This window comes from Neophocaena asiaeorientalis, unplaced genomic scaffold (genome assembly GCF_003031525.2).
Source record: "Neophocaena asiaeorientalis asiaeorientalis breed wild unplaced genomic scaffold, Neophocaena_asiaeorientalis_V1.1 scaffold540, whole genome shotgun sequence".
Classification (NCBI taxonomy): Eukaryota; Metazoa; Chordata; class Mammalia; order Artiodactyla; family Phocoenidae; genus Neophocaena; species Neophocaena asiaeorientalis.
Window position 1 is genome coordinate 6264775 of NW_020172141.1, and position 27301 is coordinate 6292075.

The 27301-nt window shown below is 59.9% G+C and overlaps 1 protein-coding gene across 4 annotated transcripts in view; it reads left to right on the forward strand.

The window, feature by feature from the left end:
* Positions 1 to 27246, forward strand: part of KCNJ12 (potassium inwardly rectifying channel subfamily J member 12) — a 33701-nt gene extending 6455 nt beyond the window's left edge. For 3 of the 4 annotated variants that reach the window (XM_024753598.1, XM_024753618.1, XM_024753610.1), the window contains 2 exons: positions 18746 to 18867; positions 25444 to 27246. In XM_024753598.1, the coding sequence (XP_024609366.1) occupies positions 25506 to 26789 (1284 nt within the window). In that variant the 5' untranslated portion in view covers positions 18746 to 18867; positions 25444 to 25505 and the 3' untranslated portion in view covers positions 26790 to 27246. The remainder of the gene's footprint in view (positions 1 to 18745; positions 18868 to 25443) is intronic. The other variant, XM_024753604.1, reaches the window with a different exon arrangement.
* The last annotated feature ends 55 nt before the right edge of the window (positions 27247 to 27301 follow it).

The window sequence follows — 27301 nt, forward strand, 5'->3', positions numbered from 1 at the left end:
CCACTGAAGGCCGCTGTGGAAAGGGTCTGAGAGGCTAAGTTTGAGGGGGTGTTGGTCACCCCTGTGCTGGCCCCGGGCCTCAGTGACCCCGTGTGTGAAGTGGACGTGGGCATCGTGCCCCGTCTGGGCATCTGCTTTCTCATCCCTTTGCCACTTCAGCTCTGCGGTCAGGGCAGCCAGGGCAGCCTCCGCTCTCCCTGCCCCCGGCCCCTCTGCCACACAGGCCGGAGGCTCACCCGTGCCCATCACCTCGGCCTGCTGTGCCTCAGGCTGTCGGAAGCACCTGCCCGGCTGGGGCAGCCAAGTTGCCCCCACCCCCACCCCGGGCCCCAGGAGCCTTCAGAACCACTGGAGGCGGTGCCTCCAAAAGTCCCCGGACAGCCCCGGAACGGCCCAGCCCCTCCCTCGGGGCTTCACAGCAGAGGAGACCCGAGCCACCCTCTTCCTTTCCTCTGCCGGCCCTGCCAGCTGGAGCCTTGCGGCACCTGTGGGCTCTGGCCCCAATCCTACAGCAGATGCCCCAGCCCTGAGGCTCCAGAGCCAGGTGACCAGGCTCTGCGTCCTGTCCTGACCCAGCTGCCCTCCTGGTGGGCCTCAGGGGTCCCCCAGTCACCCTGCCACAGATCGAGCACTGGTGGATGGGGAGTGAAGGGGGAGCAGCGCCCCTGGGGGCTGTGACCCGAGCCCTTGGTCTCAGTCTCCTCCTCTGGGAACTGGGGACACGAGGGGAGGTGGTTGAACAAACCCACACACCCGACGTGTCTGCCCTGCCCTGCGAGGGGCAGCCGTCCTATGGGGTGGTCCGTCAGCCAGGTCCAGAGGAGAAGACAGAAGTGGGATGACGGGGGGAGCGGGTGGGGTCTGTACTACTTTCATACCAAGTCACTACAAACTGGGGGGCTTAAAACAAAACAGATTATCGTCTCTCAGTTCTGGGGGCCAGAGTCCGAAATCAAGATGTCGGCAGGGTTGCTTCCTCCGAGAATCCACCCCGGGCCCCTCTCCCGGCTCCCGGGGCTGCTGTGACCCTCGGGGTTCCTTGGCATCCTTCCAGTCTGCACCTCTGTCTTCACGTGGCCTTCTGCTCCCTGTGTCTTCTCTCCTCTCATGAGGGCACTTGTCATTGGATTCAGGGCATCTTTATCCAGGATGGTCTCATCTCCACATCCTTAGTTATACCCGCAAAGACCCTTTATCTAAATAAACTCACAGTCAGAGGTACTGGGTGGACATATATTTTGGGGGAGCCATCACTCAACCCATTACACGTGGTCAACCTGGATATGCTGCCCTGTGTCTTGACTTTTTCTTTTTTAAGAAAAACATATTTTTAAGCAACATATCTTGGAGACACAAGCAGATACGGTATGCTTGGTCTGTGCCGCTTACCAGCTGTGTGTCCTTGGGCAGATTGCTTGACTGTTCTGTGTCTCAGTTTGCTCATCTCCAAAATGGAGGCATTAACGGTTCTTCCCCCCGTCAGGCTGCTGGGAGCGATGAAAGGATACGCACAGGAGAGGTGTAGTAGATGACCCCTTTGATTAGTACATCAACCAGCAGAACGGTTTTAAGGTCTGCCCAGTATTCCCTGCACTGGGCTGGATTTCTGTTTCGTGAGCCTGCTTCGTTCCGGGGCCCCTCCAGCCCTCGGCTGTTATCACATGTAACGCTGCCGTGATCACCTGGGTACTGAGGTCCTCGTGCCAGCGCTGTCCAAGCAAGAAGTCCAGAAGCGGCCCTGCTGGGTCGGAGGGCTTGTGCCTTTGTAGCTTTTAGAGCTACCACCGCTGCGCCCTCCAGGGGTGGTCCCAGCCCCTTGGAGAGTTGAGCGTGCCTGGGTCCCGCCGTGGCCTCCACCGCCTCTGTTTTAGAGCCAGTGGAGCGTTTCTTCCTGTTGAAACCCTTTCTGTCGTTCCCTTCCTGGCAGAGTGGTCATTTCCCTGACCTTTGCCCTCCCCCAGGTTGAGGTGTTTGGGAGTTGGGTGGGTGCCCCTGCCATATGCGAGGCCCTTTCTCATCCCGTTGGGTCCTCATGGCTAGCCCCAGGAGTGGGAAGCAGCTGCCCTATTTCCAGATGCCAACACCGAGCCTCAGAGAGATCGCATAGCAGCCCAGCTCATCTCTAGCAGTCCGTCTGCCCCTGGAGCCCGAGGGGCCCCCTCAGGTGTCTTGGTTTCCCTGCAAGCTTCCCTGGTGGCACAGTGGTTAAGAATCTGCCTGTCAAGACAGGGGACACTGGATCGACCCCTGGTCCGGGAAGATCCCACATGCCGCGGAGCGACTAAGCCCATGCGCCACAACTACTGAGCCTGCGCTCTACAGCCTGCGAGCCACAGCTACTGAGCCCACGTGCCACAACTGCTGAAGCCCTTGCGCCTAGAGCTGGTGCTCTGCAACAAGAGAAGCCACCGCAGTGAGAAGCCCACGCACCGCAACGAAGAGTAGCCCCTGCTCACCGCAACTAGAGAAAGCCTGCACACAGGAACGAAGACCCAGTGCAGCCAAAAATAACTAAATAAATTTATTAAAAAAACCCCGGCACTCTCCTCACTGGAGGGAGAGGGCTGGGTTTTACTCCTGCCGGTCCCCCTGCCCTGGCCCCATCCCTGGACCACCAGGCAGAGTCCCTCTGGAGATGGCTGGTGTGCTGACAAACCACTGTGATACCCTGGACTGAGGCCATGTGCCCCGGGGGCCTGGATGTCCTCAGCCCCCTCTCTTGGCTCCTGGCAACCGTCAGGATATCTTGGGGGCTTCAGCAAAATGCCCGCCTTGGTGGTGGATTCAGCAGCCTGTGGTGTCACTGGGTGCCTTTATTTCTCAGGAAGTGCCACGATGTTTCACTGAGACTTGGCACCCAAAACAATGAAAATGACTGTTTACTTGGTGTCTTCTGGTGCCAGGCGCTGCGCTCAGTGCTCTCCCGAACATCATCTCATTTAATTCTCAAAATGTACTGGCCAGGAGTGGAGCAGGGATTGAGAGGTGGGGTCCTGAGGGAGGCAGGTGGCCAGACCGGGGAGCCCCACGGCTGGGCCCCCGGCGCCTCCAAAGGCACAGGGGCCTTTAAGAAGGGCTCTCCCTTGAGGGCAGGCCGAGACCTGGGCTGAGGATCTGGGAGGTGCAGTGTTGGGCATGAGCCAGGTTAGCCTGGATTTAAAGGGGGCAGCCCCCCATGCCCCCCTGCTGTGTGACTCCAGGCAAGCAGCTTCACCTCTCTGAGCCTCACTTCCCTACTCTGAGAAATGGGGCCAAGTCTGCCCCGTTCAAACTGTGATTGTGTGTGCCCGGTGTTAGAACTGTTTCAGAAGTCTAGATGATGGAGGAGGGTTCTCAGCGTCCTGTCCACTTTACAGGTGGAGAGACCGAGGCCCCAAGGGGGGAGGGACTGAATGACCTGCCACCCTCCATCCCCTGTGACCTCAGCCACAGGACATGGGGCCGGTCCAGTCTCCCTCGTTTTTACCCTCACCGGACTAGGATAGAAAGACAGAGCATTATTTGAGTGCCTACTCTGTACTGGGAGGCTCATGCAAGGGAAAGATTTAAGTTCTCGGCGTGCGGATCGTGCCCCCTCTGTCCATTTCTTAGGCAGCGGTGGGGCTCACATCTGTCCGAGAGCCCCATGTCCCGGGAGACCCCCCCACTCCCGTGGCTGCGTCGTGGGCATGCTGGGCTTTCCACAGACCTGCACGCGAACCTTTGCTGCTTGGGGAGACAGCAGGGCGGCCGATTCACTCACCGCTCGACTTTGGACCCGGGGGAAATGCATCCGCGTGGCCCGAGCGAAGTCTCTGCAGAAGTGGGGGTGCTGGGGCTTGTGGAGCAGAGAAGGTGCCCCAGGGGAGGGGCTCTGGCCTGGCCCAGCAGGAGGCCTCCCAGGGTGAGTGTCCAGCCAGTGGACCTTAGGGAGCCCTTCAGAACCACCCCTGGTGCCCTGGTCCCCTGCCGTCTGCCTCCTGAGCCCACCTTATCCCTCCTGGACATGCAGGAGACCAGACTTAAAGGACGTGAGCCCCTGAGTCCAGTTGCACTGCCCTGGGGCCTCATGGACCCCTCTCTTGCTTCCGAGCTTGGGGCTCTGGCCCCAGACCTCCCCCCTTTCCACCCGGAACCTGGCCTCTTGGTCCTGGGGCCCTGCCTCCTGAGACTCTCCAGGGTCCTGGAGTCTCAGCCGACAGTGTGGCCTCCTCAGTACTGAGAAAGTCAAAGGAGAACCTTGCAGCTCCCACCTCCCGCCACCTGCATCCCCTCACCATGCCTCCATCCCTTTCCTGTGGATGGATTGTTGTCCCCCACGGCCACTTGGCCCCTCTGCCTTCACCTACCCAAGGCCATTGCTGTGGTGTCTCCCTCTCCCTGCTAGCCCCTTCCCTACACCCTGCACCTGTTCCTTCCAAAGGAGATCACGGAGGGCCTGCCATGGGCTGGTACTTCCTCCAAGCACCAGGACACACCAGGGGACAAAACAAAGCCCTGCCGGCATCCATTTACAGTGAAAACTCTCAGTAAACTAGGAACAGAGGGAAACGTTCTCAACTTGATAAAGGCACCTGCAAAAATCCTGGAGCTGACATCATACTTAATGATGAGAAACGTGGCTTTCCCACTAGGATCAGGAACAAGGCAAGGAAGTCCTCTCTCACCAGTGCTTTTCAACACCGTACTGGAAATCCTGGCTGATGCGATAAGACAAGAAAAGGAAATAAAAGGTATACACATTGGGGAGGAAGACACAAAACTGTCTCTATTCACGAATGACATGATCATCTATGTAGAAAATATGAAAAAATCGACAAGAAAACTCCAGGAACTAATAAGCAGTTATAGCAAGGTTGCAGGATACAAGGTTAATGTACAAAAGTCAATCAGTTTCCTATATACCGGCAGTAAACAAGTGAAAAGTGAAATCTAAAATTAAAATCACAATACCATTTCTATTAGCACCCCCCCCAAATAAACCACTGAGGTATAAATCCAACAAAACCCTGATGAATGAAATCAAAGAAAAACTAAATAAATGGAGAGATATTCCATGTACATGGATAGGAAGACTCAATATTGTTAGACATCAGTTATTCCCAACTTGATCTATAGATTCAATGCATTCCCAGTCAAAATCCCAGAAAGTTATTTTATGGATATCGACAAACTAATTCTAAAGTTTATATGGAGAGGCAAAGGACCCAAAACAGCCAACACAGTACTGAAGGAGAAGAACAAAATTGTAGAACTGACACTAACTGACTTAAAGACTTACTATAGGGACTTCCCTGGTGGTGCAGTGTTTCAGAATCCGCCTGCCAATACAGGGGACACGGGTTCGAGCCCTGGTCCGGGAGGATCCCACATGCCGCGGAGCAAATAAGCCCATGCGCCACAACTACTGAGCCTGTGAGCCACAACTACTGAGCCTGTGAGCCACAACTACTGAGCCCGCATGCCACAACTACTGAAGCCCGTGCGCCTAGAGCCTGTGCTCCGCAACAAGAGAAGCCACCGCAATGAGAAGCCCGCGTACTGCAACGAAGACCCAACACGGCCAAAAATAAATTTTTAAAATAATAAATAAATTTACTTAAAAAAAAAGACTTACTATAAAGCTACAGTAATCAAGACGTGTGGGGTTGGCAACAGGACAGACAGATCAATGGAGCAAAGTGGAGAGCCCAGAAATAGACACACACAAATATAGTCAACAGATCGCTGATAAAGAAGCAAAGGCAACACAGTAGAGCAAGGATAGTCTTTCAACAAATGGTGCTGGAAGAACTGGATGTCCACACGCAAAGAAGTTAATCTAAACACAGACCACACACCCTTCACACGAATTAACTCAAAATGGATCATAAATGTATGTAAAGCACAAAGCTATGAAATTCCTAGAAGACAGAGTAAGAGAAAACCTCGATGACCTTGGGTATGGATATGCCTTTTTAGATACAATATCAAAGGCATGATCTATGAGAGAAATAATTGACAAGCTGGACTTCATTAAAATTAAAAACTTCTGCTCTGGGAAAGACAACGTTGAGAGAATTAGAAGACAAGCTACAGACAGGGAGAAAATATTTGCAAAAGACACATCTGATGAAGGGCTGTTATCCACAATAAAGAACTCTTGACACTCAACAATAGAGAACGAATGACAAACAGACAATAGGAAAAAATGGGCCGAAGATGTGAACAGACACCTCAGCAAAGAAGATATACAGATGGCAAGTAAACATATGAAAAGATGCTCTAGAGACTTCCCTGGTGGGCCAGTGGTGAAGAATCCGCCTTCCAGTGCAGGGAACGTGGGTTTGATCCCTGGTCAGGGAACTAAGATCCCACATGCCACAACTACTGAGCTTGTGCACATCAACGAGAGAGCCCGCGTACCTCAAACTACAGAGCCTACGCGCTCTGGAGCCCGCGTGCCACAACTGGAGAGAGAAAAACCTGCACGTCACAACTAGAGAGAAGCCCACGTGCCACAAAGAGAGATCCCGCGTGCCTCAACTAAGACCCCATGTGGCCAAATAAATAAATATGAAAAAAAAAGAAGAGATGCCCCACATCATTTGTCAGCAGGGAAATGTAAGTTAAAACAACAGTAAGGGGCTTCCCTGGTGGCGCAGCGGTTGAGAGTCTGCCTGCTGGTGCGGGGGACACGGGTTCGAGCCCTGGTCTGGGGGGATCCCGCATGCCGTGGAGCGGCTGGGCCCGTGGGCCACAACTGCTGAGCCTGCATGTCTGGAGCCTGTGCTCTGCAACAACAGTAAGATACCACCACATACCTTCAGAATGGCTGGTGAAGACGTGGAACCCTCGTCACTGCTGATGGGAATGCAAAATGCTCCAGTCACTTTGGAAGAGTTCAGCAGTTTCTTACAAGACTAAACATTCTTTACCGTATGACCCAGCAACCCTAACTCTAACCCTTGGTATTTACCCAAGGAAGCTGAAACTTACATCCACACCAAACGCTGCAGGCAGGTGTTTACAGCAGCTTTATTAGTTATTGTCAAAACTTGGAAGCAACCAAGATGTCCTTCAGTAGGTGATGGATAAATAAACCGTGGTCCATCCTGACAGTGCAGTATCTTTTAGCACGGAAAAGAAATGAGCTGTCAGGCCATGGAAACACATGGAAGAACCCTAAATGCGTATGACTAAGTGAAAGAAGCCGGTCCTAAAGGGCTACATGCTGTGTGATTCCAGCTATATGATATTCTGGCAGAGGCAGAACGATGGAGACAGCAGGCAGGTCAGTGGTTGCCGGGGTGGAGAAGGGGAGACGGACAGGCAGAGCACGGGATATTTAGGGCAGTGAGCTGTTCTGTGTGACGCTGTCATGGTGGATACAAGTCTTTGTACATTTGTCCAAACCCACAGAAAGTACAGCACCAAGGGTGAGCCTCGAGGTAAACTGTGGACTTCGGGCGATGCTGACCTGTCAACGCAGGTTCACTGATGGCAGCGAAGGTCCCGCTGTATGGACGGGTGTTGCCAGTGGGGAGGCTGTGCGTGTGCGGGGTCGGGGTATGTGGGAAATCTCTGTGCCCTCCCCTCAGTTTTGTTGTAAACCTAAAACTGCTCTAAAAACCATTCTTGAGAAAAAAAGAGAATCCCTGCCCTCACATGTCCACGTGCAACTGAGCATAGACTGCTGAATTAGTGATCAGGGAACACGGAGAGGGTAGGGCCGTCTGAGCAGAGACGCTCATGGAATTGGGGAGGAGCTGGCCGGGGTCCGGCAGGCTGCAGCTGGGCTCATGTCTCTTTCACCTGTCTCCTCATAAAAGTGGATCTCAGTGAACCAAGGTGATCTGTGTCGAGGGGCTGAGCCCCCTGAGCCCCTGGGTGTGCCGTGGGAGTCACGCCACCCACTCAGGGTCCCAGTGGAGCCGTGGGACCCCGGGGTCCCGCCGGCCTGGCACACAGTAGGTGCTCAGTTGAGGGGCACAGATGTGGATGTGTGTGTGCCCAGCAGGCATTGATGGGCTCCCCAGGGAAAGGGGGGGTCTGCCTGCTGCTGGGAGGACAGAAAGGCTGGCGGGGACAGGAGCCCCTCCCTCTGCACCCCACAAAGGCTGCAGCTGCTCCAGGTGGGAGGCAGGGGCACAGCTGATCCCCCACCCCCTAATCAGCCTGTCAGTGCCGAGGAACCTGCGGGAGCTCCCATCAGGGCTGTGCTGGTGGCTGGATTCGGAGGGAGTCCCAGCCACCTGGTTCCCCTTGGTCTGGGGGCTGGTGCTGCAGGAGTGGAGGGTCTCATGGACCCCCACCCTCCTTTCTGTGCCCCTCCTTACAGCACAGCCTCCTCAGGGGGTGGAGCCCAAGCACGTGGGTTCAGAGGGTGGGCCTGGGACCAGCCGTGCAGGCGGGGTCAGGCCATCTGAATGGCGGCTGTGTAGACGGTGCGGGGTGCTCGGCTGTGTGTGCTGCGGCCGTGCAGGACCCTGACTGTGTGGTGGGCGCGTGTCTGAGTGTGTAAGCGGGCATGAGGAGTGCGTGCGCTGTGACCGGTGAGGCGGGTATGACCGATGGCACAGGTGGGGAAGGGCCGTGCCGTCCTGTGCTCTGTGTTTTGACCCTCGGTAACTTTTAGGTCCCCGTGTCTTTCGTTGTCTCTGTTCCCAGCGTCTCCCTGGATCGTGGGTTCTATGGCTCCCCTGTCACCCCGCCTCAGGATTCCCCCCACACCTCTGGCTGGAGGGAGAGTGTGGGCTCCGGGGTCGCAGGAAAGGACGTTCCTGGAAGCTCGTGCTGCTTCGGACTTTGGTGGATGTCGACACATTGCTTTGCTGTGGTGACCCCGGAAGGCGCCTGTACTCTCTTTACCCCCGTTTACAGAGGAGAGCATGAGGCTCAGAAAGGTTAAGGGATTTTCTGGGGCCTGAGGTGCTCCTCAGAGCCCGTCTGGGAGTGTGGCTGTGGCTGATGGGGAAGCCGTCAGAAGGCCAGCTTCAGGGCCCCACGCGGTCTGCCCCCGCGTCGCTGCTCACCCCCGCCCCTGTGCCGCCCTTCCTCGTGGGCACAGAGTCTCTGCGACTCCCTGCCTTTGTGCAAGGCCTGGGGTGCCTTTTCTTCCTTGCTTATGGGGCCATCGCTGTCCGATGGCCATCAATCTGGTGCTGGGACCTTGAGTGCCCCTCTGGGGGCCCCAGACCCCTGTCTGGGTTGACCTGCCAGTAGGAGGTGGAGTCTTGAGTGGCGGGAGACTGGTGGACCCTGGGCCGTTAGGGCCCCTTCAGCCCTCCCTTCCATAGCGGATGGCTGAGTGCCCACTTGGCCAGGTGCCGGGCTGGTCCCTACCACCCATTATACAGATGAGGCTTCAGAGGCCGGGAGTGCAGCCCCCATGCACCTACTGCTCCACCTTCCAGCTGCCACGCCGAGCACTGAGGGCCCTGCGTTTGGGCCAGGACGTGGCTTCCCAAAGCTCGGGGCCGGGGGTGCCACCGAGGGTCAAGGGGACCATCCCCACCAAGAGTCAAGGGAGCCGTCCCCGCTGCAGGGCATTGCCGGTCACTAGTGCTGGCCTCTCCCGCCACCCCACAGGCGGAACAGAGAAGGGGGTGGGGTCTGGGCTGCAGCCCACATGGTCTCCAATGTTCAGAGGCCATCTTCCTGTGCCTCAGTTTCCTCCGATGTCAAAGCAGGGCTCTCGTGAGGCTTAAATGAGGGCGTCCAGGTAAAGTCCCCGGGTTCCAGGTAGGCGTGTGGTAGGTGCCCAGAGGGCACGGGCACTCCTCACCGCCATCTGCCCTTGTTCGTGCCCGGCCCCGGGCTGGGTGACAGTCAGATCTAGAGGCTCAGGACTCCAGGCTGGGGGTGAGGGGATACGTAGCGTGGTCGCTCTTTGGGCCCCCGCGGCCAGGCCCGGGCCGAGGTGTCGCTCAGAGGTGCCAGCTGCCCTGGCCTTGGAGTCGGGTGGGGTGAGGGGCTGTCTGGCTCTCAAGTGCTCGCTGAGGCCGGAGCACACCTGGACAGGCCCGTGGGCAAGGCAGGGATACCAGGGCTCAGAGGGGGGCTGCCAGGTGCGTGAGACACACAACCAAGGAGTCAGAGTTGGAATTGGAACCCTGCAAAGCCCGTGCAGCTCTGTGGCTCAGCAGGCGGGCTGTGTCGTGCTTTGCAGACGACGTGAAAGCCAATGCCATGGCCACTTGCTGAGGGGTTCTTGTGTGAAGGCCTTGTGCTGGGTGCCACGTCTTGCGTGCCCACCCCACCCTCAGAGGGCCTGCTGGCGCCTGTCGTACGCATGAGGACACAGGAGCTGGGAGGCGGCCGCACTGCCGTCCGGAGCTCTAGCTGGCTCCGTTCCCAGGGTCTCAGGAGAAGCCAAGGTCAGGGGTTGCCCAGGGGGTGGAGGTCGGCAGGGGCTTTCCAGAGCTCCCTGCTCTAATGCCGATGTGGCCAGGCGAGGGGCACCTTCTCCGTGAGGGTGATGACCGGAGGTCAGCGCTAGGATTCGAGGGCCCTTCACGCTGTGCTGGTAGCTGGGCCCTTGGCGGTACCAGAACCAGGCAAGCTGCCCTCCCCTGGTGTCTGGAAGGTGGGCTGGGCTTTGAGGCAGGGTCGCCTCACAACGTGAAGGGGCCCCACATGGCTTCTGCTTCAGGTAGCAGTGGGGACTGACTGCCCTGAGCCATTCTCATCCCCCGGGGCTGTTCCCTGCACGCGTCAGGGGGTTCGCGCAGGGCATGGATTGGGTCACACATCTGGCTTCCGTTCCTGGCTGTGTGACCCTGGGCAAGTCACTTCACCTCTCTGAGCCTCAGTTTCCTCTTCTGTGAAACGGGAATCATAATGATGCCCACCTCATAGGGCTGCTCTGGGACTCAGTTAGGGAGGTCAAATGCTGTGCAGTAAAGGTCCAGGCTTTGGGGCGGCTTGGCTGCGTTTAGTCCCCAGCTCTGCATCCTACAGGCTGTGTGGCCTTGGGTGAGTCACTTCAGCTCTCCAAACCTCAGTTTCCTCATCTGTCAGATGGGGACAATAGCAGACTCTTCCTTACAGGGCTTTCTCAGGGCACAGGGAGGCAGGTAGGGCAGAGCCCCTGTAGATGTGAGCGCAGGCCGGTGTGAGCACCTCGCACTTCTGCCTGACGCAGCCCGTGTCGAGGTCTCAGCTCCTGGCTGCTCGCGGGGTGCAGAGCACCGGCGGTTTCATCCCCGTGCACGCTGTCTGATGAGATATAAATAGCGTGCAATGTTTGCGAGCGAGATAGGGAAGCGTCTGGCCGGGCCCTCCCTCCCCACCCAGCAGAGGCAGCGAGGCTGGCGAGCTGGCCGCGGGGATGGGAAGGGGACAGGAGCTCGTGAATAAATCATCACACGATCTGGGCTAATGCACTGGCCACGAGGCAAGCGCGCGCCGTTAGTGCGTTAACTGTCCAGAGAGGGTGACTGTGTGCGGCTCGGCCCAGCGTCCCCTGGTCTGCAAAGTGCCTGGTGTCTAGGGTGCCCTCTTCCGGGGCTTGGTGAGTCTGTAGAGTGGGGGGCCCACCCAGTCCCTGACTGCTGCCATCCCTGGTGGGCTCCCCGGGACTCTGAAGGGACCCCCCACACCAGGGGCTGTCCGCCCACTGGGTCTTGGGACCTGTGTCCCGGCTGTGGCAGCCCTCGCTGGGTTGGGACAGGTGGGCCGGTTGCGGTGGGAGCCGTGAGCGGAGCCTGGGGCTGCGCCTCACCCTCACAACCCTCCAGCTCCTTCTCTTCTTTGTGTTCAGTGGTTTGATTTTTTTTTTTTTTTTTTTTTTGAAGCAAGGCTGCCCCAGCTCAGCGTTACCAAGGTGACCAGACCATCTCCACCACCACACAGCCACGGCCAGGGTTGGGTGAGGGGCTTCGGTGCGTGCACACGCACATAGCCCGAACATGTGTGCGTGCCTGTGCCATACCTTGTGCACACGTGTGCGCACACACAGCTCGCACATACGCATACACATGTGCAAGAGCGGCGCACGGAGACTCACCCCATGTGTCCAGCCTTGGCGTGACGTAGGCACAGATGCATTCTCGTGAGGACACAGCCCACGTGCCTTTGGTGTGTTCCCGCGGGGGAGCAGGGACGCACAGACATGCGCTGCCCGGGGTGAGCAGCGGGCTGCCGGCTTCGTACCTTGCGCCCTGGTTTCTGTGTGAGTGCCGCCTGCGGCTGCACAGCTGTGGAGTGAAACACAGCATATCCAGACTCCAGGCCACTGCAGCCCCGCCTCCCATGGCACCGCCTTTCCGCTGCTGCCCCTCCCTGGTCACCTCTCTGGGTCCACCTCCCAAGTAAACTACCTGCCCCCAAATCCTTGACTCAGAACCTGTTTCTGGGGAAACAAAGTGAGGCCAGGTGTGTACGTACCACGACGCTCCTGGAATAACACGTACCCACACCCCAGGCCATGTGTCCATGCGGGGTGTGTGCACCCATGAGCACGTTTGTGTGCCGGTCCCGGCTCTGCACCCTGTGCGTAGACTAACAGCTGTACTAGGCAGGCAGTAGAATTGGGCCCCTTTTCCAGATGTGGAAACTGAGGCAGGCATTAGTCATGTAAACACGTGCCTTAGAGGTGGAGGAGGGCAAGCTGGAGCTGGCGGAGGTCGGGACCAGGTTTGGGGGTGTCCCACGGGCCCCCAGCACACACAGCCTCCCCAGGACCCCCTGCCTGAGGATGGCGCAGCCCCAGGCACTGACTGGCCGGTGGCCTCGGGGCACTGCATTCTCTCTCTGACCCTGTTGCTTTCTCTTTGGGCAGTGGCTCACAGGACTGTTGAGAGGCGCACACAGTTGGTGCTAAATAAAGGCTCCAGGTGTGAGAAAGCTTTTCCTGGGGCTCTTAGTGGCCACCCTTCCTGCGCTTGGGGCAGAGACCTGCGGCTCACACCCCCTGCACCAGGAACCACGCCCCCGCAAATATACCTTCTCTTCCTGGGCGCAGGCTCAGAGAGGGCTGGTGGCTCAAGCCAAGGTCACACAGCACAGCAGGGCCTAATAGGATCCAGACACCAGGCCCCTGCCCCACCAGTCTTGGGCTCTCAGCAGCCCCTGCCTTCCCACAGCACCAGTTAGCCATGAGGGAGAGGCAGCCAGGCAGAAGGCTTCCTGTAGGAGGTGGTCCTGAGCCCCTTGGAGAGACTGTGGTTTCTCCTGGAGACATCAGGGCCAGATATGTGTGGTCAGTTCCCGGGCCTCTGTTCCCATGGCCCTGAATCTGGGTTCAGATGAATCCCACCCAGCTCTGGGTGGACCAGCTGTGTGGCCCTGGGCATGGCGCTCACCCTCTCTGAGCCCCAGTCTGTTGCGACTGTCCGAAGGAAGCATAGTGTGAGCTGAGGTAGCACGTGTCAGCGTTCACGGGTACAGTTCAAGTTGTGGGGTTGGAAAAGCACGTGTGGCATTGAGGCCACAAGCGTGGGAGGCTGCGGTGGGTCAGAAGGTCAGGCGCCCTCCAGCTTGGTGCTTTCCCACACTGAGCCTCGGTCTCGTGCAAGGCAGGAGGTGGAAGCGTTTCCTCTGAAAGCCATTTCTGCAGTGTGGATTGTTATTGCCTCTGGCAGATGAGAAAGAGGAGGCGCGGGTGCCCCCATCGGCCGTCAGGCGTCAGGCCGTGTGTCCCAGGCAGGACGGCTCTCCCTCTGAGCGCTCCCTCCCCCGTCACCTTCTCTCCCTTCTGGCACACGCGGCTGCAGCCCCACTGCCCTCCCTTGAACACATGGAGCAACATTGCAGCCTCAGGGCCTTTGTCCGTGCTGTTCCCACTTCTGGGAACACTGTTCCCACGTTATCTCCTCCTGAGGCCTCGAGTCAAATGTCACCTCCTTGGAGAGGTCTTCCTATGCCCACCCTGCCTCTGGAATGACGCGGGTTCCTTTCTCCCCGGCATGTTTTTTGTCTGCCTTGTCCCACTTGGATCTCGTCCCTGAGCACCGTGTCTGCACATAGTGGAGGCCCAGTAGGTGTCCGCTGAGTGAGTGAACGCCAAGTGCGGGTGGAGGCCCCAGGCCTTGGTAGTGCTGCCGGAGCCAAGCTGGCAAGGGGACCCTGGGTGGAGTGGTGGGTCGTCCGGAAGCCCACCCTGTTTTCCCAGACTCCTGATCTCAGAGCACAGCCTCCAGCCCGTGCCAGGGTGAACCCCAGCCCTCAGAGGTCTGTCAGGCCCTCCCAGTGAATCTTCTGTTCCCCAAATAAAGCCAGATTTACACAGTGAGGAGGGGAAGAGGAGGGAAGCTGAGAAAACAACTGTCCCTGTGCTCCCGCAGCAAGCGGCCGGGGGTCAGGCCGTGTTCTGCCAGCCTTTGCCTGTCAGGCCTCGTGCTGGGCCCAGCCTGCTGTGAAGCTAGGCAGCCCCTGGCTGGGAGGGCTCCTTAGGAAGGAGGCGGCTGGATGCAGAGGGACAGAGGCCGGACCCCTGGGTGCTGGGCTTGGAGCCGTGACTCATAGCCTGGTGACTGTGGACACGGTGCTCTTTTCCGTGACTTGCTTCCTCCTTGGTCAGAGACGCTTGGGCCATCTCACCTGGAACATTCTCGGGTGCAGTGCCAGGCACTCACAGAAGCTAGGCATTTGGTTCCAGGGGTCCAAGAAAGACGTTGTGGGGACCTGGCAAGGAGCAGCAGCAGCTCCAGGGAAACCTCGGAAGGCTTCCTGGAGGAGGCATCCTTTGAGCTTGAAAGATGAAAGGCAGAGAGGGGCTTTCCATGGTGAGGGGCCAGCTCAGGCTGAGGCTCGAGGTGTGGACATTCCTGAGACGTCACCCACTGAGGATCGCAGGACTGTGTGTCCTTTTCTCTTGTTGATTTATAAGAACCCTTTATATATTAAGTACATCAATCCTTTTCATAACAAACATGTTATCATTTCCCTTTTATTTAGCTTATAGTGGGTTTTGATAAGCAATATCATAAATATTTTTGTGTTGGCAAATTTTCCAGCCTTTTCTTTCACGGTCTTTCTCGTCCCAGACCGTTTCTTGTCACTATCTCAGGTCCATGCTCTCCTCTGCACACTTAGAAAATGTCTGAGGCTTGAATTAAGTTGAAGCTTGAAAAATTACAGCCGTCAGAAAAATAGACACCATGGTGCCTTTGTGCACTGGGTCCCTCCCATCCTGTCCATCTGGTCTCTCCTTCCTGCTTGGAGGTAAGGTCTAGTCCAGGCCCTCCAGGGACCTGTGGCCCCTCTTCAGAGTGAGTCAGGGGCTCAGAGAGGTGATGAGGGCAGGGCGTGGGGGACCAGGAAATTTCCAGCTCCTTGTACTAACTTGATGAAACCCCATCGTGAACCCATCGACAGATAACATTATTAATCCCATCTCACAGGTGAGGAAACTGGGCTCAGAGAGGTTATATGACTTGCCCAGGGTCACCCAGGAAGGGACAGAGACAAGATTTGAACGCAAGCCGTATTGCCTCAGAATTTATATTTTCTCTGGCACCCCAGTGCCCTTGGGGTCGAGTCCGAGCTCATTAAAATGACTCACAGGGCCTCTCCGAGCCTCCGTTTCTGCAGGCATCAGTGCAATGCCTGTACACACAGGCACTCAGCACACCTCCGCCCTCACTGTTATTCGGGTGACAAGGGGTGCCCCTGCCTGTCTCTCTATACCCGCCTCAGCCCCAAATCCTTAGGATCCTGAATGTTGGGACTGGAAGGGCCAGCCCCCTCGTTTGCAGATAGGAACAGGGAGGCTCCGAGGTGGGCGGGACTTGCCCGAGGCCCAGTGTGTGAAGAGCAGAGCCGATGTGCACCCTGACCTGGGCGACCCTGAGTGCCCTGCGCCGTGCTGTGGTCGGTCTCAGCCGGGCTCTCTCCAGGGAGGCCCTGCCCGCGACTGGGTCAGACACCTCCCCTGGGCTCCGAGGGCTCTGACCGCGGCCCCGATCCTGCCCGTTGTATGTCCTGCTTAACTCGCTGTCTTCCTGCCCGGTGGGGACGCCCCTGGCAGGCGGGCACTCCTGGTCTATCGCCAAGTCCCTGGTGCCCTCAGGAAAGTTTGCCTGCCAGAGGGAGGCCCAGAGAGGGACAGGGGCCTACTCTAGGTCACAGAGTGAGTTTGAGCAGAGCTGGGAGCCCCAAGAAAACCCCAAGACCCTCCAGGTCCCACTTGCTCCTGGGACCCAAGGAAGCCCAGGGATGGGGCAGTGATGTAATGGCCACTCTGGCAGAGGGCACCAGGGGTCTATGTCCTCTGCTGCTTCCAAGGGCCTGGGGCCAAGGACACCCTGTCTCTCTCCTGCCCCTACCCCCCAGGGAAGGATGTTCTCAAGATAAAAATACCCTCGGAAACATTCCCTGGTGCCTGGCGTGACCTGTCATCCGCCGTGGGGGCCAGAACTTCCTGCCCTGGCTTCACCTCGGGGCTCGGAGAGTGGACACCTGTCCCTCCCGGCCGCTTGGCGCAGCCTACCCTTGTGTCGGTGCGTGCAGCCTGTCTCCAGGCCATGGAATCTGAGGGGCCGTGGTCACTGTGGTTGCTGTGGCCAGCGTTTACTGGGTGCCCCTGCCAGCGATGACGCCCCTGGCACAGAGGAGCGGGGCAACCAGGCCCCTGCGCCCGCAGAACTCAGGCTCTCTTGCTTTGTTGCCTGTTGGGTGCGTCCTGAGAGCGTCACACCAGGCCGCACGGGAGGGTCCGGGGTGCCCCAGCTTCCCATCGTGTCGGGCACCCCAATGGTTGTCAGAGCAGGAAGACCCCTCAGACAACGCTGGGAGGACCGGTGCTTACCGCGTGTCTGCTGTGCACCGGACGCTGAGGCAGGGCTTCGGTCTACCTTCTTCACAGCCTCCCCAGGCAGGTGGGATCTACCCATTTTGCAGATGTGAAGCCTGAGACCCAGGGAAGTTCCCACTGGGAGCTGGGGAGCGATCAGGCCTCGAATGCAGGGCTGGGAGCTCACTGGACCCTGGGCCCCGCCGCTCCAGGGGAGGCTGTGATGGTGGTGACCGAGCCACGTGGTGCCAGGCCCGTGCTCAGCGCACACCTCCCCCCAGGTTGAATTTCACAGGCACATCCTTGGGGAGGCCGGGCAGGAAAGGGAAGTGCCTCGCCCCTGGCTGACAGGACGGCCCTTGCTGGGAGGCTGAGGGACAGTCTCACTGTCACGTCCAGTCACCCCTGTCACCTGCAGACGTTGCCCCTGCTCCGGCCCCCCCCCCGTCCAGGACTGTGACCGCCACCCAGGGAAGTGTTTGGTGAACTTCAGAGGGTTGGGGGTCACGTCTCGTGGGCCATGGCCGCTGCAGGGGCAGGGGGAGCGCTGGACGGGGTGTCAGATCCTGGGCTCTTGTCTCCAAGCTGCCACTCACTCCGTGGCTTTGTGACCTTGGGCAAGGCCCTTCTCTGACCTGAGCCTCCATTTCCTGCTGTGTAGAATGGAGCTGGTTTTGCTTCCCTCCTAGGAGAAAGCCCCTTCCAGGAAGCAGGGAGTCAGAGGCCGAGAGGGCTTGGGGCAGGCGGGCTGAGTGACCACGGGAAGCGGGGAGGGCAGGTGCTCCCCTGCTTACCACCCCCTTCCCTCCCCACGGCCCTGTGACACCTCCTCTGCTCTCGGAGACCCGGCACGAGTGACCTCACCTCCCTCAGCCTTAGTTTCCCCGTCTGTCCCTCAGGGTGGGCTGCGCAGGTTGGAATGACTGAAGCCGAGAGCCCAGCACACAGGGCCGGGCACAGTGCGTGTCCACTCCAGGGCAAGGACAAGGTCAGTGACCCGGGAACGGGTCCTCGCCGTGGGGAGTCCAGCTGCGCGATGGGGTCTGGGATGGAGCCTCCATTGGCTTTAGAAGGAAACGGCTGAGAGCGGCCAACGGCAGGGCCGCTGGCTGCTGCTCTAGGAGCAGCGAGGGTGGGGAAGCAGGGCCTGAGGACTGGGCGTCTTGCGGTGGGAGCCTGGAGTGAAGAGGGACCAGCCAGGCCACTGCTACCAGAGCGAGCAGAAGCCCTGAGCCGGGAAGTGACGCACCCAAGGTCACACAGCTCGTGAGGGGCGGAGCTGCGACTGGAACCCAGGTCCGTGTGCTTCTAAACCCACTGCTGGCGCTGCCCCAGGAGGCTTGTGATGTGGGCCGACTCAACAGCAGTTCCCTTAATCCCAGCTGGAAAATCCAGTGCCACTGTGGACTCCTGCCGGCGTCGGCTGCAAGAGGGTGACCTGCATGGACGCCGTGGCCGGGAGGGCAGAGGTGACGGGGCATCTCGGGCTGGCTCACCTCCGAGGCTCCCGAGCCCCTTCCTGCTGCTCTCTGCCCTGACCTCACAGCACACTGCCGTGGAAGGCGGAGGCCGTCCGCCCACAGCGGGGCCCGTGGGGGGCGTGGGGAAGGCTCTGCAGGTGGCCAGGCGTACAGGCTGTGCCCCGAGGTCCTCTGTGGCCTGAGGAGAGTTCCCACAGTGCCCACATCTCTGGAACGGGGACAGCAGTGGGTCCAACTTCTTGGGGCTGTCATGAGGCTTACCTGAGTTGGTGTCCGTGAAGCAACTACCAAGTGTCTGGCATGCAGTGGGCACTCAGTAGCTACCAGTGGTCATTTTCTCTGGGGGCCCCCCTTGTTCTGCCCTTCTCTGGTTCTGAAGGGTTGTTATGGACAGGCTCACGGGCTGTGAAGCTTTGGGGCATTGGGATGGGCCGGAGGCCCCCTCTGCCTCCCCTGGGGTCCTGGGAGGGTCCGGGGGACAAAGCAAGCAGAAATGGGGGTTTGTGTGGAGGTTTATGACTGTTGAGCTCCCCCAAGGAGAGTGGTAACTGTGCTCTGTTAACTTCAGGGTCTTCCAGCCGCTGAGTCCTCTCCAGCTGGTGCCTGGGAAATGGCAGCCTCTGCTAGTGCAGCCTTGAAGACAGTCGCTTGCCTGGTGAGCACCGTTACTTAGAAGATAGGATTCCAGAGGTAAGATTAAGGTCACGGATATGCACCTGTCCACGCAGTCACGCCCATCTGTGCCTCCACCCGCCCACTCATCTCTGTCCATCTACCCGGGCACCCATCCTCCCGCCTGTTCGACCTCTCATTCACCCATTTTCCATCCATTAGTTCCACACATCCCCCATCCATCTAACTGTCCACCCACGCACCCAACCCAGCCAGCCATCTTTCCATGCATTCATCCCCCCAGCCATGCAGCCACCCACCTACCCATCCATCTATTCATGTGTCCATCCACCCACCCAATCTATCCATCCATCCATCCATCCATCCACTAGTCCATCCATTCACTCACCCGTCCGTCCGTCCGTCCATCCATCCACCCATCCATCCATCCATCCTTCCATCCACTCATCCATCCATTCACTCACCCGTCCGTCCGTCCGTCCATCCGTCCATCCACCCACCCATCCATCCATCCACTCATCCGTCCATTCACTAACCCGCCCGTCCATCCATCCATCCACCCATCCATCCATCCATCCTTCCATCCACTCATCCATCCATTCACTCACCCGTCCGTCCGTCCGTCCATCCGTCCATCCACCCACCCATCCATCCATCCATCCACTCATCCGTCCATTCACTCACCCGTCCGTCCGTCCGTCCATCCGTCCATCCACCCACCCATCCATCCATCCATCCACTCATCCGTCCATTCACTCACCCGTCCGTCCGTCCGTCCATCCGTCCATCCACCCACCCATCCATCCATCCATCCACTCATCCGTCCATTCACTCACCCGTCTGTCTGTCCGTCTATCCACCCACCCACCCATCCATCCACCCATCCATCCATCCACTTGTCCATCCATCTATTCATCCATTCGCCCAACTCATCTAAGCAGTTTTCACGCACCTAAACGAACCATGCCTCTGGTCACCCGCATCCATCCATCCCCGTCCGTCAGCCCTGTTCATCCATCCACACGCTTGACCCCCCACCTTACGTGTAACTGTCTCCTCATCTATCCTTCTGTTCAGCAGCTCATTCCCTCGTCTTTGTCTGAACACTGAGCATTTCCTGGGTGCCCCCGCTGTGCCAGGCCTGCACCAGCCTCTCTGGACCTCTGAGGTTGGCCCGAGATGGGGCCCAGGCAAGGCCAACTCTCACACAAGGTGGAAAGTAGCTTCTGGTCCTAACAGGAGAAGCCCAGGGCTAGAGAACGTAAAAGGGCTTCGTGGAAGCGGTGGGCTTCTGCTGATTCCCGACCGATAGGGGGATTTCCAGCATTCCCATTAGCTGTGGTTGGGGGGTTGGACCATTCCCATTGGCTGTGATTGGGGGGTTGGACCATTCCCATTGGCTGTGGTTGGGGGGTTGGACCACAGCGGGCAAGGCTCGCCACAGGAAAACCCTCAGGAGCCTGTCGCTGTGTAGATAGGAACGGCCTGGACAGGAGGTGTCTGTGGGCAAGGAGTGGGCGGACAGCTTCCGTCATTCAGGAGCTGAAATACACAGGACCTGGGAAGGGAGTGGATCTGGGGGCTAAAGGAGAGGGAGGAGGCCAGGCTTGTGGCTGGGCTAACTGGGGGAGTGGTTGGACTGCCCAGTGACCCCACAGGGGGGACGAGTGGAGGGAAGAGGGGAGGAAGCTTTGGAGGAGCGGGGGAGCATGTTGGCCACGTGGCTTGTGAGGGGGGCCCAGGAGCTGAGGGGCCTTGGGAGGCCTAGTAGAGCAGGTGCCCCGAGTATGCCCGTCGTGGTAGGCAGCTGCTCCTGGGGCATTAACTCCCTGGCATGCCGGTGCACGGGCAGAGTGGAAAGACTGGTGTTGGTCTTTCGGGTGGAAAGACTGGTGTTGGTGGTTGGAAGCTGGGCAGGTGGGCCTTGAAGTGGTGAGGGCCCGGGGACAGCCAAGCACCGGCCATTCCCATGCCCAGCACAAGGCGACGCGTCTCTCCTCCGGCCTCACAGGGGCCTGGCCCAGGAGGCCTGCACGGTGTTGACCCCAAACGTTTGCAGGCCATGGGTGACCGAGGCCGGCTGAATGTTTTGGGGAGGGGAGGGAATGTGCCTGGGAAAGGTGGGCGGGCACAGGAGATGGCCGTGTCTCCCCAGAACGTGAGAACAGAAGTGTCAGCCCCCTAACCCGCCACCTCCTGTCCAGGCCAGCTCTTGGCTCTCCTCAGCCAGCCTCAACCTCTTCACTGGACCCTGAGGCGCCAGCCTGACTTGGAGCCTGCCGCCCCCGAGCTGCCCCGTCTCACTGCAGTGCACCCTCCAGGCCTGGCCCACGCCTCTCACTTCCTGCGTGGCTGAGCAAGGGCGCCCTTCTTGGAGCCTCCGTCTTCCCGCCTGAGATGAACGATTGGCTTTTGCAGGCGCTTGGGCTGAGTCTGATGGGTAGTAACTGGATAAGGATGCTGCGGCCACCACAGGGTGCAGTGCGGAAACGCTCTGTGACGGGTTGGTATGTCTGCCTCGGGCACGGGCTGGGGGGAGGTGTACGTGGCTGCACGCTGGCATTCCCTGAAGCAAGTGATCTTTAAGGAGAGACCGTGGACTTGGAAGGACTTGACCATGAGGCAGTGAGTGCCCTGTCCCTGGATGTTCCAAGCAGGGCCTGAATGGCCACAGATCAGGAGTGCTGGTGAGGGTCTTACCTCTGCTTTCACGGGCTCAGATTGGGGTTATTTGTGTCTTATCACCATGGGGCATTGCAGGGACCCTGAGGACCGAGGCTTGGAACACAGTGTCATGTCCACAGTCTGGCCTAGGGGAATGGGGGGGTTGAGTTCTCTCCTACCCCGCCAGACCAGGATCTCACTCCTGAAAGGCTGTGTGACCCTGGGTAAGTGACTCAGGCTTTCTGAGCTTCAGTTTCCTCATCCAGGAAGTCATATAAGCGATCACATGAGCTACTGGAGCTCTTAGCGCCTGGCAGGTGGTAAGCACTTGATTACTCCACTCATCCCTGTGAAGGGGTCCTGCCGCCTGGGAGGCCTCCCGAGGGAGGGGGTCACTGAGCTTCTCCTCGGTGCCCCCTCCATTGATCCGACTAGTCCGCGCTTTCTTGGCCTTGGCCTGGTCTCCTCCGGACGTTGCTGAAACCTGAGGCCCAGAGCCTCGGGGGACCTGGCATGGGGTGTCCCGCTCCATCCGGGGGCGCTTCGCGATGACTCTTGGCCCTCGGGTCATGTGTCAGCTGCCTCCCTAAAAGCTCCTAGCCCAGGCCCTGCTGGTGCGCCAAGCCTGCCGAGTGCCAGGAGGCTGTGTGCACAAGCGCTGTGGTCGGCGGGGCAGGGACGCCGGGCTCGGGACAGCTCCCCCTCCCCTCGGGGTCTCTGGGTCCAGCCTGCTGGGCCTGCCTCGCTCCCAGTCTCCAGTGCTGAAGTCGCCTAGGCTGGCTCAGGTAGGGGACCCTAGTGCTTCTCTCCCCTTTCCCTCCCAGCGACGCCTGGGACCCCCACTGGCCAACCTGGGCGTCCTACCAACGTAGTCTTAATTATTGTCTTTACCATCTATCTCATCCTGGTCCACAGGTGTTTTGTGACCTGGGACAAGTCTCAGCCTCCGTTTTCTCATCTATAAGATGGGGAGCCGGACTCCTTGCTTGCTAAAGCCTCTTCCAGCAAAGCAAATCTAATTTCCTTTCTGTCTGATCTGTGTGCACCCGTTAAACAGGAGCCACACAGGGCCGCACATGGCTGGTTGAGAATCTTGTCCCTCATTTCTTTCTTTCTTTCTTTTTTTTTTTTGGTCATGCTACACGGCTTGCGGGATCTTAGTTCCCCGACCAGGGATCACACCCGGGCCCCCTGCAGTGGAAGCGCAGAGCCCTAACCACTGCGCCACCAGGGAAGTCCCCTACATTTCTTAAACCGAGTCCTTAAAGACCACAGAGCCCTGTAACCTTCTTGCCTTGGGTGTGCAGAGGGTCGCTGGACGTTTGGCAAGTTTGTGGTGCCGGGGTTGCTACTGTGGATCCTCTTCTCGGCCTTTCTCTGTGGTGGTGTGTTCACCAAGCGCCCGCGAGGTACTCCCCCCACCCTTGGCATCTCATGCACGCATATGTATGCACACACACGTGCACACAGAGCTGCCCGCTGTGTCTCTGCTCCTTGGCTTCGGGGGACTTTGCATAGGTGACTTTGCTCCGAGTACCAGTTTGCAGCTCTGAGAAGTGGGGGAGTGGCTGCGAATGTGACCTGTTGATTTTCGCTTGGCTTTAGGAGGAAGACCAGTAGAAGAGGGGTTCCCAGGACTGTGCAGCACAGTCTGGGTGCGGCCCAGGCGCCCAGCCCAGGCAGAGATGCCAGTGGTCACCAGCTCTGAGAAGTGTGGGAGTGGCTGCGAATGTGACCTGTTGATTTTCGCTGTGGCTTTAGGAGGAAGACCAGTAGAAGAGGGGTTCCCAGGACTGTGCAGCACAGTCTGGGTGCGGCCCAGGCGCCCAGCCCAGGCAGAGATGCCAGTGGTCACTGCGAGCTGGCCAGGTGGGAGGCTGCCCAGCTGCTGGGAGCAGTGTGCCAGGCTGGGCTCCTCTGGCCTTCGAGTCTTGCGATTCTGTCCCTCGCAGGCCTCGAGCTGCTCAGAGCAGCCGTGACCCGCTGGACGTCCCTCAAGGCCTCCTGGCCACGCAGACCTGCCCCTGGTGATCCGGCGGCCTGCCGCTGGCATCGGCGTGCCCCAGGCCTGGCCACCTCCCCCTGGAAGGCCCAGGAGTCTAGGGCTGAGCTGTCTTCCTGGCACAGTCCATGGGGTTCCCACCGCCACCGGCTCCTGGACCAGGCGGGAGCCGTGTCCACCACTATGGCCTGAGGCCTCAGCTCCTCAGACCCAGGGTGAGGCTGTCAGCTGGAGCAGCCATGGGGGAAGGATGGCAGCCTGAGCAGAGGCCGCCGCAGAGCCTGGGGTCCCCACGGTGGGAGGCCTTGTGTCAGACAGAAGTGGTTCTGCGCCCAGCTCTCCTGCCTAGTGGTTGTGTGGCTTTGAGGAAGTCCCTTGACCTCTCTGAGCCGCCATCCAGAGCGTAGAAGTAGCCACGGTAGCTACCTCCTTGGGCTTCCGAGCGGGTGACACACGAGCGTTTGCTGACAGGTCTGGCCTGCTGTCCCTGTGGATGGATGAGCTGGTCCGGGCAGCGGGGAGCGCCACGCACCTGCCAGACCTGGGGATCCAGTGGCTCCAGCGACTGGGCAGGCCCTGGGAGGGGTCTGCAGCCTGGCTGGCCGTGTGGGTTTGGAACAGAGGTCAGAGGTCACCCCATCCCACAGACCAGGGCTGGATCGCAGTGCTGCCGCCTCCTCTCTCCTGGCCTGGCCGCCCTGGACCTTCTCTGGGGCCTCAGTGTCTCATCACACGTGAGCGCCCCGAGGCTCAGCTAGCTCTGACCTCGTCGGGCGACCGGGGGGGGTCGGGGGGCGTGGGGTCCATCCGTAGGGGGCGCAGGCCCACCTCTTCAGCGCCCTGCCACGCCATTCCCGCGGGGCACCGACGCGGATGGCCGGACGGCCTCAGTGCCCGCGGGGCCAAGTGGTGTCGGGGTCTCCGGTCTGCGGATGCCTCAGCCTGGCACTGACGGGCCAGCCCAGAGCCGGCGGGGCACCGGGGGAGGGGTGGCCTCCGGCCTGCGCGTCTGGGGCTGGGGTGCCTGCCCCCAGCCGTGAGAACGGGGAGCGGTGCCGTGGAGTGTGCCCCGTGTGTGAGGACGTGTGCCGGCCCGGTGCTCCGCCGAGGGGGCTGAGGCTCCCCACCTGCTCTTGTTCAGCGCTGAGGAAGGCGGGGTGGCGGAGGCCCCCGGGCTGAGGTCCGGGGTCAGCGAGCCCCCTGGTGATAGGGTGGCCACGAGCACAGCATATGGGCAGCGAGAGTGGGCGCCTGCGGGGAGAGCGTGAGCCTCGGGAGGACGGGTGGGGCCAGGCTGGAGGCGTCTGTCATGCCCAGGTCTAGGCCCTGGGGGTGAGACAGCAGTGAGCAAACAGCAAACCCCCCGCGCTCAGGGACTCGCGGTCTCGTGGTGGGACGGTGGGTGCAGCCCCAGCGAGCCATTGCTGTCGTTATTACTACCGTTACGAGGTCAGAGGCCGGTGCAGTGAGATTACCGTGGGGTCCTGGGTGGGGTGCACAGTTTGCCCAGGTGCAGGGGGGCCCCGAGACACTCTTGTGGCCTAGAAGCCAGGGCCTGGGAGGAGGGTGTTCGGGTGGGCCTGGGGGCGAGCAAGGGCGAGACTGGAGGTGAGGTCTGAGGGGTCCCAGCAGAGGGTGCACTGACTCCTGGCAGCTCCCGTGGGCACTGGCACCGGCGTGGGAGTGGGGAGGCTGGCGAGGTGGCCGTCATGCTGCTCTCGGCAGGTGATGCCAGGGACTCAGGCCGGGAGGTGGGAGGAGGGGCCGGACCCTGAATATCTTTGCAGGCAGAGCCCTTGGTGGGGGAAAGGGAAACTGAGGAAGAAGCCAGGCTTCCCGTCTGGAGCAGCCGGGAGAGGGGAGGTGGCCGAGGAGCTGGCTGGGGTGAGGCCGGGTCGGGGCGGAGGCGCAGGTCGGGTGGCCGCTCTGCTGGCCTCACTGCCAGCCTGCTGTCCCCTCTGTTGCAGGAGCTGCCCCGCCTGGAGCCGGCCCGGGGGCAAGCTGGGGTCCCACCGCCCCCGCCCCCGGGATGACCGCATCTGGCCGTGCCAACCCCTACAGCATCGTGTCGTCCGAGGAGGACGGGCTGCACCTGGTCACCATGTCGGGCGCCAATGGCTTCGGCAACGGCAAGGTGCACACTCGGCGCAGGTGCCGGAACCGCTTCGTCAAGAAGAACGGCCAGTGCAACATCGAGTTCGCCAACATGGACGAGAAGTCGCAGCGCTACCTGGCCGACATGTTCACCACCTGCGTGGACATCCGCTGGCGCTACATGCTGCTCATCTTCTCGCTGGCCTTCCTCGCCTCCTGGCTGCTGTTCGGCGTCATCTTCTGGGTCATCGCCGTGGCCCACGGGGACCTGGAGCCGGCCGAGGGCCGCGGCCGCACGCCCTGCGTGCTGCAGGTGCACGGCTTCATGGCGGCCTTCCTCTTCTCCATTGAGACGCAGACCACCATTGGCTACGGGCTGCGCTGCGTGACCGAGGAGTGCCCGGTGGCCGTGTTCATGGTGGTGGCGCAGTCCATCGTGGGCTGCATCATCGACTCCTTCATGATCGGCGCCATCATGGCCAAGATGGCGCGGCCCAAGAAGCGCGCGCAGACGCTGCTGTTCAGCCACAACGCGGTGGTGGCGCTGCGCGACGGCAAGCTGTGCCTCATGTGGCGCGTGGGCAACCTGCGCAAGAGCCACATCGTGGAGGCCCACGTGCGGGCCCAGCTCATCAAGCCCCGGGTCACGGAGGAGGGCGAGTACATCCCGCTGGACCAGATCGACATCGACGTTGGCTTCGACAAGGGCCTGGACCGCATCTTCCTGGTGTCGCCCATCACCATCCTGCACGAGATCGATGAGGCCAGCCCGCTGTTTGGCATCAGCCGGCAGGACCTGGAGACGGACGACTTTGAGATCGTGGTCATCCTGGAGGGCATGGTGGAGGCTACGGCCATGACCACACAGGCCCGCAGCTCCTACCTGGCCAACGAGATCCTGTGGGGCCACCGCTTCGAGCCTGTCCTCTTCGAGGAGAAGAACCAGTACAAGATCGACTACTCGCACTTCCACAAGACGTACGAGGTGCCGTCCACGCCCCGCTGCAGCGCCAAGGACCTGGTGGAGAACAAGTTCCTGCTGCCCAGCGCCAACTCCTTCTGCTACGAGAACGAGCTGGCCTTCCTGAGCCGCGACGACGAGGACGAGGCAGACAGAGAGCAGGACGGCCACGGCCCCCAGGCCAGGCGCGACTTTGACAGACCCCAGGCCGGCACCGCCCTCGATCAGCGGCCCTACAGACGGGAGTCCGAGATCTGAGCCGCCAGCGGCCAAGGTGCAGCATCCGCCCCGCCGGGGAAAGGCCCCGAGTCCCGCGAGGGCCCCGGGCCAGAGCGGAATGGGCTTGGGCCCTGGTTGCAGACTCAGTAGCGTTTTAGATGTTTTACGTTTCTTCACAGCGGCCTGGGAATGTTGGTGGGAGAGTGGGTGGCCTGAGTGGCCTCTGAGGCCAGAGCAGGCCTGGGGGCGGGGAGGTGGCCTCCCGGGGGGAGGCCGGGCCCCAGGAGCTGGGGGCTTCTGCCTCAGGGGGGAGCCACAGCCTGTCCAGAAACGGCTCACCAGCTGCCCGGCCTCTGTGGGCGAAGGCCGGCGGGCTGCAGTGCACCTCGCTGGTTTTTAACTTGGGGAGAAACACCGGGTTTGGGCTTTCTCGACCTTAGTTTAAGACTGTTTACAAAAAAAAAAATGAACATGTGATTGAAAAAAAGTTTTATAATTTGAGGGGGGGTGGGAAAGGACAATTAGAATTCCATTAGTCTGCCAGGAAGCAA